Here is a 13,037-nt window from a genome sequence, read left to right as displayed (position 1 = left end):
GTGAGAGAATTCCCGTAGACGGAACCAGAACCCCCGAGGTTCCACCCTTCCCAGCTGTGACGTCACTGCTCTGGCCACCCCACCCCTCCTGCATCCTCATCTGGACCCCGAGAATCTCTCCTAGGGAGGGAGTGCTCCCCTCGGCCCCCCCACCCCCACCCCATCTCACCCAACAGAGGACACCACCCAGAACAGATCAGACAGGTGGTCTTTCCGCCGGCAATGAAACCAACAAGACCTTCCCAAACGGGCCCTCCTCTTGGCTGTACAGAAGCCACGGAGCTCGAAGGGGAAGGAAAGACGAGGAGTCCTTTGCAACAGGCACATTGTACTTGGAGAAAGTGGAAAGTAAAACCCTCTCTGAAGGTGCCAGAGGGACAAACACACCTCACAATGCCTTGTACCTAGCAGTGCCATACAACATCTGAAGTGGCTGCCAGAAATGCTAGTCTCATCTTGGATTCTAAAATTATTGAGACATACAATTTACCTGCAATATAGTGAAGTCAGATGATGAAGTATCTAAATTGTTTAGAGTTTCTTTGTCCTCCATCTGCAAAATAAACGAGAATACAGCTTATGTTGTCAATACAGGGTAACCCAACGGTACACCCATACAATGAAAAATAACAGCGATGAAAATCACTCCTGACACAGTGCAGGAATCAAAAGAGCATTATAGTTTGACTTCACCTCAGTTTAAAGAAACATTCCAAGTGTATATACCTGCAGATAGAGCGTGAAACCCACTAAAATGGTACCAGTGAGGACTTTAAGACACGAGCCAAAAGAAAAAGGAAAAACAGTAGGTTTAATCTAAAAAGAGATTAAAATTAGGTAGTACAGACTCTCCCAAGTCAGTCGGAACCCCAAGTTCGGGGGCTGCTCTCCCATGAACAATGTCCAGAACCAGACTGCGGGACGGATTCTCAGATTTCTCGGGCCGCCACTTCTCCAAGCCTGAATGCTACGGCTACTGAGCCTGCTGCCCCAAGGTGGCTCCGGCCTGGACTGGGATGGATCCCTTGAGTACCTGCCTCCTAGCCTCATCAATCTCCAAAGTGGAGTGTGGGGATAGGAACACAGGACTGCAAAGTCAGGTGCTCCAGAGGCACCTCTGCTGGGGAAGAACGACTGGTGGACTGATCTTCTAAGAGGCGGGCTCTACCCAATAAGGTGGGGGTTCCCCATACACATGAGGGAGATCCATAAAATTACTGGGCGAACCAAAATAATCTTAACTGCTTGCCATAACACCCCAAGCTGGTTATGTTTTAGGGAGGACAATAATGTTTCAAGTATTTGCTAAAGAACACGTACGGCTATTACGTTTATCTGGCTAGGAAGCCACCCTTGCACCACTCCTTCCTTCCCGACGCAGCTGTCTCCAGATCGTCTGTGTGTGCTCCCAAGAGTGCAAGACCATCTGTCCTTTTTCTGCACAAGTGGCCACACATTGTGTACCCTGCCATAGCTTCACTTTCCTCTTGGAGATTGTTTTAATTCCTATAAACCTAATTAGTTCATGTACGTGATTACATTAAAAGTAATAACTATAATAGCGGAAGTGGTGATAATATTTCACACCGACAACAGCAATGACCCTATGGTGCGGCTGTATGCTGGGCACTGCTCTAAAGCAGGGTCAGCAGACTCGTCCTGTCAAGGGCCAGCTGGTGAATATCTGAGACTTTGCGGGCCAAACGGTCTTTGCCATGATTATTCTACTGTACTGTTGGAGAAATCAACCACAGAAGACTGTCCCCAACAGGAGTGGCCATGGATCATGGAGTGGATCATGTTTCAACAGATCTTTGGCCAGTATGAGGACTTTGGATCTAAGCTGGTAAGAAACATTTATCTTTTCAATCTTCCCCAAACCAATTATTTTTGCAAGTGAGGTCTAGAGAGGTTAACTAACTCGCCCAAGGTCGCACAACAAATTAAGTGGCAGACCTTTACTGAATGGTCTTAGTTCTTAAACTATACCACTTCCATCAATCATAATTATTTAACCATCACTGACAGACACTCGAGACACTTCCAGGCTTTTGGGACTGAATGTATTATTTTCTAATCAGAGAGAAAAACCAACTTCAAGAAGCAGCAGCTAACAAGGAAGGGTAAGTACTTCATCTCACTGCTCTAGCGTTTGGGGTACTTTTGAGGAAAGCCACTGAATGAGACTCACGCCAAAAACTAAAATTATATACCCTATTTGTATCAAAATGAGAGTCATTTCTCAGAATCACACTTTCCATTCCAAGGACAGTCTGCTACCTCTAAGGATACTCAGGATCCATTCCACTAGCAGAGAACAGAGGTTCCTTCCCTGAGGATGACTCAGGAGGCACCCACCAGAAGACATCTGAGAACCACTATAGAAAGGAGGTGCCTCCCAGGAACCCACACATAAGCATTCCTACCGAGATGCCTCACATCTTCTAATTTTTACCGCCTTTTCCATCTAGTCAACATTCATCCTCACAGAAATACAATAATCTAATAAATTTTTCGCACCAAGTCAACACGGTGTAGGAGTTAAGCACACGGACTCTGTCATCAGCCTGGTCTTCTTACTCTCTTATGAGCTATGTGTTCTTGGATCTTTACCTTTACTCTCCAATTTCCTCAAGGAGAAAATAGGCAAAACGTCATTTACATATGTCCTGTTGTGTCAAAAAGATTAAAGGACATCATGCCTAATGCCTGGCAGACAACATTCAATAAAAACACCCATTAGAACTGTATTATAATTTGATTTGTTTCTAACATGAAAAAACTAAGGCTTAAAAACCGTCAAAGCTTATTATGGAAGGGTGACTAGAAGGAGGGTACCAGACGGTTCTTTAACAGGAAAAGACCAACTTTCAACCTGTATTTTGGTATTTTTGAGGCTTCTGAACCATATTACCGTAGACCAACCTCCTAGAATAGGAAGGTCTTGAATAGCGCCCCCGAATGTTTAAGACTGCATTATGCAAATAAATAGCACCTACTCGCGTACCTCACCAAGACCCTACTTTTCCAAACGAAGTGTGTTTTCAGAACTGTCTGAATTTTACACGTGAACAGACGAACTGGTTTTAAAAGGACCCAATTCCAAACGCAAACCTTATCATCTACCAAGATATTTGAGGAACTGACGAATCCTGGTACATCCTAGATAGAGACCCTGCCGAGTTACCTACAGCATGTTCTTGAAGCTGCTCAGGAAGGTCTTTCATTTCTCCCTCGACTAGCTCTCTGCTATCGGACAGGGACTCTGGGAGGTTATCCGCATCATCGTCTTCTACGCCATCTGCAACGCTTCCATTATCGATTTCTGCTTCATCCAACACGCTGATGTCCATCATGTCGATGTCCTGCAAGTTCTCCAAACTTGTTTCAACGTCCTCCTGTGACAAAACAAAATATAACCATCACATGACTGCCATGGGTCAATCCACCAAGTTGATTCACTAACAACGCTGCACATACCTGTCCATCCCCAGAGTTTTCCTCCAGTCCATTGTCTTCCACACCCTCTTCTTCTGGTTTACGTCCTGGAGACAGAATCATTTACACCATGAGATCAGTGACATCTATATTCCAGAAGCAGTAACTTTTACAGGCCCTAAGCATTACAGAAGTAGACACCAACACCATGGCAATTCCCAACTTAGGGATGGTAAGACCATTTGGGACTGGACCCCAGGCAGAAGAGTTCTGTTCTCAACAAGTGGCTGTGCAAGTGTGAGGAGCTAGAAATGAGTGCATAGGAAGGTCGGGGCAGATCAGACCTGTTTTAAGGCCTGGCCTCCGTGTTGAGTGACTGTGGTTGTGGGAAAAGAGTATTTCACACAGTGTGCTGCTTTTTAGTTAAGAAAGAGCAAGCGTATTTTCCTACAGAAACTAACACAAAACAACATAAATAAGCAACAAGGAAAAACCATTCATAATTTTACCACCTGGAGTTATTAGTCCCCGTGTTATCATATACTTACATACACAGACATCCTCTCCTATCTTGTTACCTACATATGCGTAAGATGCTTACAAAAATGGCACTGTACGGTCATTCTGTGATCTTGTCAGTATCTTATGAACATATTTCCATGTTCCTTAACGGCATCATCTAGAGATACCACCATTGATCTAATTAATACATACAGGTAGAAATTCAAGAAAAAGCTTATGAAGATGAACATCCTGGCAGTTTTTTTAAACGTTGATTTATTTTTTTTTTTTTAATTTTTTTTTTCAACGTTTATTCATTTTTGGGACAGAGAGAGACAGAGCATGAATGGGGGAGGGGCAGAGAGAGAGGGAGACACAGAATCGGAAACAGGCTCCAGGCTCTGAGCCATCAGCCCAGAGCCTGACGCGGGGCTCGAACTCCCGGACCGCGAGATCGTGACCTGGCTGAAGTTGGACGCTTAACCGACTGCGCCACCCAGGCACCCCTAAACATTGATTTATTTTAGAGAGAGAGAGAAAGAGCACATGCGCGAATGGGGGAGGGGCAGAGAGAGGAGGAGACACAGAATTGGAAGCAGGCTCCAGGCTCTGAGCTGTCAGCACAGAGCCTGACACGAGGTTCAAACTCAGGAACTGTGAGACCATGACCTGAACTGAAGTCGGACACGAAATCGACCAAGCAACCCAAGAACCTCCTGGCAATTCTTTCTGCACATAGGCAATTACCATTCTAGAACATATTTCTAGAAAGGGCATTCCCAAGACAAAGGGTATTTTTAAGGCTTTTATTAAAAAAGAAAAAAAGATCCTACCTATTATCAAGATAGGTCACTCCAATTCACACAGCTCCATCAACTATGAATGAAATTGCCAATCTTCCCAAATCTTTGGTAAAATCAGGTATTAATTTTTACCTTCGTCAATGCACTAGGCAAAAAAAGGAATACTGTCTTCACCACAATTTATCTTAGGTTGCATTTTTTGTTCAGGAGGCTGGACTCACCCCTTAACTCTTCTCACTCAACCTCTTAATGTTTCTTATGAATAGACTGCTACATTCACAATCTGTTCTGAAGACAACAGTTCATAATGGCCAGCAAGTTGGCACTTTCATCTAAATAGTAATTATGTGGCCAATGCCTTTAATTTTTATACAAATTATCAGATGAATAAAAACAATAGAAAAAATGCAAATGATACTAGAAATGACAGATCTAAAGAGAAAAGGGAAATCATTAGCCATGGTAGTAATGAAAACTATAGGGCAGAAGTGGAATTTTTGGTCCGAGAACAGGCTTGCTAAAATTAAACCCTTTTCGTCACGAAGAATGAAATCCCAGGTACGAAGTACACGAAGTACGCTGTGGAGGACGAGTCTCAACAGCAGAGTGTAATGCAGTGAGCTCATATGCTTTGGAGCTACAGCTCCTGGTCACGGAGGCAGAGCTCAGCTTCTGGAAGGATGCAGCAAGGGTTGCTGATCAGCTACCTTTACTCAGTCACAAATCCTCAGAAAAACTTACTTCCTTCAAGACCTTTTTCCCAAAATGAAGATCAGTTTCTTAAAGCCAGTAGCTGGTTTTCCGTCACATAAGGGAAACGTTAACTTGCTTACATTTAAGGATTTATCTTGTGAGTGTGCAAGATGCATTAACATTTAGGGCAAAGGGCGGGGGAGGGGGGGGCGGCAAAAACACAAACCTAATCATGGATACCGTAATTGAGTTTTCTAAAAAAAACCCTCAGGAGTAACAATTTCCTTATAACATCTGTTCCCTGATTTTTCCATATTCTAATTTCATTCAGCAATATCAGGAAATCTGAAAAGTTTTTTAGGAATACCTTCTTTAAAAACATAGAGCGTGTGGCACCTGGGTAGCTCTTTGGGTTAAGCGTCAGACTTGTCTCAGGTCATGATCTCAATGTTTTTGAGTTCGAGCCCTAGGTCAGGCTCTGTGCTGACAGCTCGGTGCCTGGAGCCTGATTCGGATTCTGTGTCTCCCTCACTCTCTGCCCCTCCCCTCCCCCACCCACACTCTGTCTCTCAAAAATAAACATTAACCCTCCCCCCCCACCCAAGAACATGACACTAACAGCACCATTCAAAACATTATGTGCAAATAGTCTTTAGTGGCTGGCGGGGAACACCGTTAGCGTTTTATAATATCTCCATGGCAAAATATGCCTTAAGCTTTAAAAAAATGTCTGGAACTCAACCCAGCGCTCTTTATATATAAATATACCAAGAAGATGCACTAGCAGCATGTCCATGGATTATATTTGATAAAGCTGGTATCATTCTAGAATATATACCTCGTACATCCTAGTTACTAGGAAAAATCTAAGTAGGTCACCGTGAACTTGCAACCCTTTACTGATCTCTCCCTTCCACAAGAGGCAGCAGGTTTCCCACAAGCAAAATCAGTTTTCCACGTTCACAGTCACCTTTGCTCCAGAGCAGCAGCACGGGCACACTGCAGCCCAGACTCCTCACGGGGGAGCTCTCTCAAGTAAGAAATCAGCAGAGGGGCTCCTGGGTGGCGCAGTCGGTTAAGCGTCCGACTTCAGCTCAGGTCATGATCTCATGGTTTGTGGGTTCGAGCCCCACATTGAGCTCTGTGCTGACAGCTCGGAACCTGGAGCCTGCTTCGGATTCTGTGTCTCCCTCTCTCTCTGCCCCTCCCCCGCTCATGCTCTCTCTCTCAAAAATAAATAAACATTTAAAAAAAAAAAGAAATCAAAAGAGAGGTCAAGAGGAACATGTATGTGGTTTGCTTTTTGTTTTTTAATATTTATTTGAGAGAGAGACAGAGAGACAGAATCGGAAGCCAGGTCAAGGCTCTGAGCTTGTCAGCACAGGGCCCGAGATGGGGGCCCGACACAGGGCTTGAACTCACGAACCACGAGATCGTGATCTGAGCCGAAGTTGCAAGTTTAACCAACTGAGCCACCCAGGCGCTTCAAGAGAACGTGTGCTCGGAAGAACAGGCTTCAGTACAAAAAGCGTAACGCTGGTCGGGAAGCTTACTGAGAGCAACTACTTGGGAAAAGCCACTCTTCTAAAGAGAAGACAGGTATTTAAGTCGATCCAAAATGGGTAAAAATGAAAACTACAGCTCTCCAGAATAGGTCAAAGTGCCATCGTTCTGTCAAGAGAAAAGGAGGCCCCTCAAATCCTTCCTCCGGAGTAAACAGCATCCTTGTTCACAGCTCCTAACTACAAGGTATTGCTCTACTCACTCTGCTCTGGCATCGGTAACCTGTAGAGCGGGAACCTGTCCCTTGCCCTCTTGCCTGGGATGCCCTCTCCTCTTCCTCCCCTGAGCTTCTTTCTGCCTCAGGACTCACCAGTTAACTGCCTCCTCCGACTCTGCCAGGGTCCCCCCAAAGCACGAGTGGCCAGATGCATGCGGGCAGGTCATTACTTTTAAAACGTATCTGATTAGGGGTGCCCGGGTGGTTCATTTTTCCTGAGCTTGAGCCTTGCGCCAGGATCTCTGCTGTCAGCACAGAGCCTGCTTCGCTCTCCCTGTCTCGGCCCCTCCCCTGCTCGTTCTCTTAAGTAAATAACTTAAAAAAATAAAATAAAATGTATTCTATTACACAAACATTTATGCAATCATATGCTCAAACACAGTCACACTCCTCACTGTCATTTTTACTTCACGAATAAAAGATTCAGTCTCGTTTTCTTGCACTACATGTTAATCCACCTCCATCTTTTATTTTGTACTGTGGATATTCCTTAGGTTAGGGACTCCCACGCAAAGAGGCTTTATTAAAAAAATTTTTTTTCACATGTATTTATTTTTGAGAGAGACACAGCACAAGCAGAGGAGGGGCAGAGAGAGGGAGACACAGAATCCGAAGCAGGCTCCAGGCTCTGAGCTGTTAGCACAGAACCCGATGCGGGGCTCGAACTCACAAACTGTGAGATCACGACCTGAGCCGAAGCTGGCTGCTTAACCAACTGAGCCACCCAGGCGCGCCCGAAAAGATTCATTAAATCATTTCCAAAAACTGCCAACTCCGCACATCCTTGCTAACATGGAATATTAGAACGGTATAAAATTTTGCCAGGGTGAGAGGCCAAAATGAGAACTCTATTTTTTTCTTTGCTTTCCTTCAATTACCCGCAAAAGAATCTTTTTTCATTATACAGGCCAATGTTTTTTCTTTGATCCATGAACCACTTGTTCATAATCTCTACTTTGTCAACTGGACTGTGAATTTTCCTTATTAAAAAAAATTTTAGTGTTTATCCATTTTTGAGAGAGAGAGAGAGAGAGCACGAATGGGGGCGGGGGGGGGGGGGGCAGAGAGAGACAGAGACACAGAATCCGAAACAGGTTCCAGGCTACAAGTTGTCAACACAGAGCCCGACACTGGGCTCAAACTCATGAGCTATGAGAGCGTGACTTGAGCCAAAGTCAGACACTTAACCAAATGAGACCCCAGGTACTTATTTTCCTTATTCTATAATACTTGCTCTCAATCTGTTGCATCTGAGTTATTTACGTCGTCTTTTGCTGAGAGGATTAAACCTTTTGTGCAGCTAAGTTTATTAGCCTTCTTGTCTGTCGGTTTTAGTGTCATTTCAGGTCTTCACCAGGGTAACTATCAAAGTACCATCCTAGCCAGAATTTTCTATTTGGCCTGGAAGGAGGAAGAACAGATCCTTTCCCACCATGAGATAGACAGCCAGCTGTTCCAGCATCATCTACTGAAAAACCCTCAGTGCCATTTTTAAGAGGAACAAATCCTCAAAATTCCCAGTTTCTGATATCCTATTAAAATTAGAGCAACTCTACATCACTGGTTTTCCATTATTTTATTTTATTTTATTTTTTTTAATATTTGTTTATTTCTTTTGATGGAGAGAAAAGCAAGAGTGTGCATGCACAGGGGAGGGGCGGAGAGGAGGGAGGGAGGGAGAATATCCCAAGCAGGCTCCACGCCGTCAGCACAGAGCCCGACGTGGAGCTCAAACCCGTGAACTGTGAGATCATGACCTGAGCTGAGATCACCAGGCGCCCCACAACTTAGTTATTCTTATACATTTTCTTTTTAGATCACTTTAGGAATAACTGACAACTTTCTAATATGAAATCATCACATCTAGAAAAATGTTCTCAAAATTAGTCATGTCACAGGTTTTGAATATTGCTATTAGCTTTGCTATTTAAGGACACTAAACATACTACCTTTTACACCCACCTTGTCTTTGATTTACAAGTATTTCTGCCACCTCCAAAATCCAAGAGAATAAACAATTTTAACTAGCTAGCAAGTTCAGTTGGTACACTGTTCCCGTTAGCCAGAACTTTATTTTTTCATATTTCTGAAGCTGTCACTGGCTAATCTGATTGCTTCAACAGTATTTCATTTCATGAGGCACATTCAGTCCAACAGACCTTACAAACCCAGCACTGGCCCACGAGGAATGGACATCACAGTAGCAGGGTACTGCTCTCCACAAAAAAGAACATGGGTGCCTGGAAGAAATGGCTGATTCCCAAGGTACAGCAGGAAAGTACTAGAGAAATACCCTCTTGTGCCAGAAAATAAGAAAGTGGTCAAAGAGTGACATGGACATGTCAAAAGACACGTGAGTCAGACTGGAGGGCTCTCACTGGAACAATCTGAACATCAAAATAATCATCATAAGGTTTAACAACTTACTGAACAAAGTAAGAATCTCTAAATTCACACTGATAAATAAAGGAGAAGAGCAAGCCATCCCTTATGGCAGAAAACAGACGAATAAATGTAGATAGAATAATACATTTAAAAACTCACCAATGGCTAACCTAATGGATGCCAAAAGTAATGGAGAATGAACAAGATATGAACAAAAGTCTCAAAGTATCCTTCTCATAGATACTGTTACAAAGAGTAAGATAGTAACTTTCCAGTGGAGAAAAGGGAGGAACACCACTTTAAGTCAGTTACTCAAATGGACAGCATGTACCTCCAGAGAGGATACACCAAGAAGAGCAACACTTCTGTTGGTACTGCTGACCAAAGTGTATAATTTGAACCTAATGAGGAAAAGAAATATGAATGAATAAACAAACCCCAATTAAAAAAACAAACAAACTAGCCTTCGTAATAACTGATCTGTAGTCTTCAAAAATGGCAGTATCAAGAATACAATAGAAATCTTAAAAACTGTTACAGACGGGCACCTGGGGAGGGGGCTCAGTCGGTTGAATGTCCAACTTCAGTTCAGGTCATGATCTCACAGCTCATGAGCTGGAGACTGGTGTCGGTGTCGGGCTCTGTGCTCACCGCACAGTGCATGGAGCCTGCCTCGAGCTCTGTGTCTCCCTTTTTCTCTCCCTCCCTCCTCCCCTCCCACCGAAATAAACATTAAAAAAACAAAAAAACAAAAAAAACAAAAAACAAAACAACAACAACAAAAAAAAACCCCCGTTACAGATAAAAGGAAACCAAAGAGACATGGCAACTGAATGCAATGCATGACCCTGGCTTTTTCTTCCTTTTGAGCCGTGAAGAGCCTAACGTCTAAATAAGGTCTGAGCTTAGACAACTTTATCGATGTTAACGTCTTGATTTTGATGACTATGGTTACGTAATACCCTTGCTTTTAGGCAATACTGGAGTATGTAGGGCAAAAGGGCACATGCCAGCAAATCATTCTCAAATAATTCAGGAACAAAACAAAACATACATACATATGTATACATACACACGAAGGCTGGGAGGAGAATAAAAAAAGGTAGTAAAATCCTAACATCTGGGGAATCTGGACAAAGGATACACAAAAATTTCTCAGTCTTACATCTTTTCTCTAATATTAACTTGTGTCAAACAAATCAGCAGCACAGGATCACGTATTGGCTAAAAAGCAAACGTATCAGTTTTGCTTTTTCCAGTTAAATTTACTTTTCTGACAATTATTTTAAAACATTCTGCTTAGGGGTGCCTGGGTGGCTCAGCTGATTAAACTCTTGTTTTGGCTCAGGTCATGATCTCAGGGTCAGGAGACAGAGCCCCGCTGACAACTTGGAGCCTGCTTGGGATTCTCGCTCTCCCTCTCTCTGCCCCTCCCTCCCTCACGCACATGCACTTGATCACAAAAGAAATGAACATTAAAAAAAAAAAAAAAAACTCGGGGCGCCTGGGTGGCGCAGTCGGTTAAGCGTCCGACTTCGGCCAGGTCACGATCTCACGGTCCGTGAGTTCGAGCCCCGCGTCAGGCTCTGGGCTGACGGCTCAGAGCCTGGAGCCTGTTTCCGATTCTGTGTCTCCCTCTCTCTCTGCCCCTCCCCCGTTCATGCTCTGTCTCTCTCTGTCCCAAAAATAAATAAACGTTGAAAAAAAAAAAAATTAAAAAAAAAAAAACAAAAAAACTCTACCTAACAGATTACTGGTATGACCCTACACTAGACAAATGCTGAGATTACCTCAGACATACGTTCTAAGATTCTGATTAAAATAACCAACATGCAGATTTTAAACCATGGAGTTTGTCCACCAATCGGGCCAGAAAAAAGAACTTTATTTTCATTAAAATCTTGCTGAAGTGGCGGCCCCTGGCTGGCTCAGTCAGGTATGTGTCCTACTCTTGATGTCAGCTCAGGTCATGATCTCGAGGTGGTGGGATGGGGCCCTGCATCGGGCATGCACTGACAGCATGAAGCCTGCTTGGGATTCTGTTTCCCTTTTCCTCTGCCCCCTACCCCACTTACGCATGCCTGCCGAGTGTGCAAGTTCTCTCTCAAAATACATATTAAAAAAAATCTTGCTAAAATGCAATAAAGTTGTTGAACATAATTCAGTAGAACTTACATACTTGCCCTATCAAACATCAAAATGTACTGCAGAGCTCCAGAATAGAATGAATTATGCCAACCAAAGACCCTGGTGCAAGAGTTTGTACTGAATGGTTCTGTTTGACACGAAGTCCTAGAAGAGGCAAAAGTAATCTACCGTGCAAGTAATCACAACAAATGTTTTTTAGGGAGGGTGTGAGGGGGCTCAAGGGAATGTGACTGGGAAAGGACAAGGAATTGGATAACACTGTTCCATATACTTGGATCCCTACCTACCTCACACCATACGCAAAAGTAAATTCCAAATGAATTAAGCACCCAAATTAAAAAATAAAATAAACGTTGCTCTACAATACAGAATATTTTTTACAGTTTTAAAGGAAAGGAAGGCCTTTTAAAACACAACATAAAATCTAGAAACCATATAGAATGGGTAGGTTGACAGTGCAGCCTGTGTTAAAAATTAAAACTTTAACAACCTGAGGTGCCTGGGTGGCTCAGACAGTTTAGTGCCCAACTGTTGGTACCATGATCTCATAGTTCTTGGGTGAGCCCTGCGTTGGGCTCTGTGCTGACAGTGCAGATTGGGATTCTCTCTCTCTTCTCTGTCCCTCGCAAAATAAATAAATAAAACTAAAAAAAAAAATTTAAATAAAACAACCTAAACATCACGAACAAGTTTAAATTTTAAAATAGGAAAAAACAATTGCAATGTTTTTATAGAGAGTCCTCAAAAGTCAGTAAAACAAACTCAGCAGAAAAGTGGGCAAAGGGCATGAAATGAAAAGGCAATTAAGAAAATACAGATGGCCAATTACCAGAAGCTGTTTAATCTATGTAAAGAAATACAAATGAAAACTACCTGTGGAGAAATGCAGATAAATATGATACCTCTCTTCTACATAAGAGACAACATTTAAAAAAATACATACTATTCAACATTGAGGGAGAGTTTAAATAGACACTCCCCCTCCCTGTGGTTGGTAGGGATATTAAACAGTATAGCCTGTTGAAGAGCCATTTGTCAGTAGCTTTTTTTTAATGCTTATTATTTGAGAAAGAGAGACAGAGAGACAGACACAGACAGCAAGCAGGGTAGGGGCAGAGAGAGAGGGAGACACAGAATCCGAAGCAGGCTCCGGGCTCTGAACTGCCAACATAGAGCTTGACACGGGGCTTGAACCCACAGACTGCGAGATCATGATCTCAGCTGAAGTCGGCCGCTTAACCGACTGAGCCACCCAGGGGCCCCCATTTGTCAGTAGCTATTTTAACATA

The 13,037-nt window shown here is 43.3% G+C and overlaps 1 protein-coding gene across 3 annotated transcripts in view; it reads right to left on the bottom strand.

Moving 5' to 3' along the window:
• The window catches only part of SAFB (scaffold attachment factor B), a 36,953-nt gene that overhangs the window by 18,180 nt on the left and 5,736 nt on the right, over positions 1-13,037 (bottom strand). For 2 of the 3 annotated variants that reach the window (XM_011287719.4, XM_011287720.4), the window contains exons 3-5: positions 3,481-3,545; positions 3,192-3,398; positions 491-553 (exon numbers count right to left, since the gene is read on the bottom strand). In XM_011287719.4, the coding sequence (XP_011286021.3) occupies positions 491-553; positions 3,192-3,398; positions 3,481-3,545 (335 nt within the window). Of the gene's footprint in view, positions 1-490; positions 554-3,187; positions 3,399-3,480; positions 3,546-13,037 lie in introns of those variants that run through there. The other variant, XM_045044375.1, reaches the window with a different exon arrangement.

This window comes from Felis catus, chromosome A2 (genome assembly GCF_018350175.1).
Source record: "Felis catus isolate Fca126 chromosome A2, F.catus_Fca126_mat1.0, whole genome shotgun sequence".
Classification (NCBI taxonomy): Eukaryota; Metazoa; Chordata; class Mammalia; order Carnivora; family Felidae; genus Felis; species Felis catus.
This window is presented reverse-complemented; position numbering and strand designations above follow the sequence as displayed.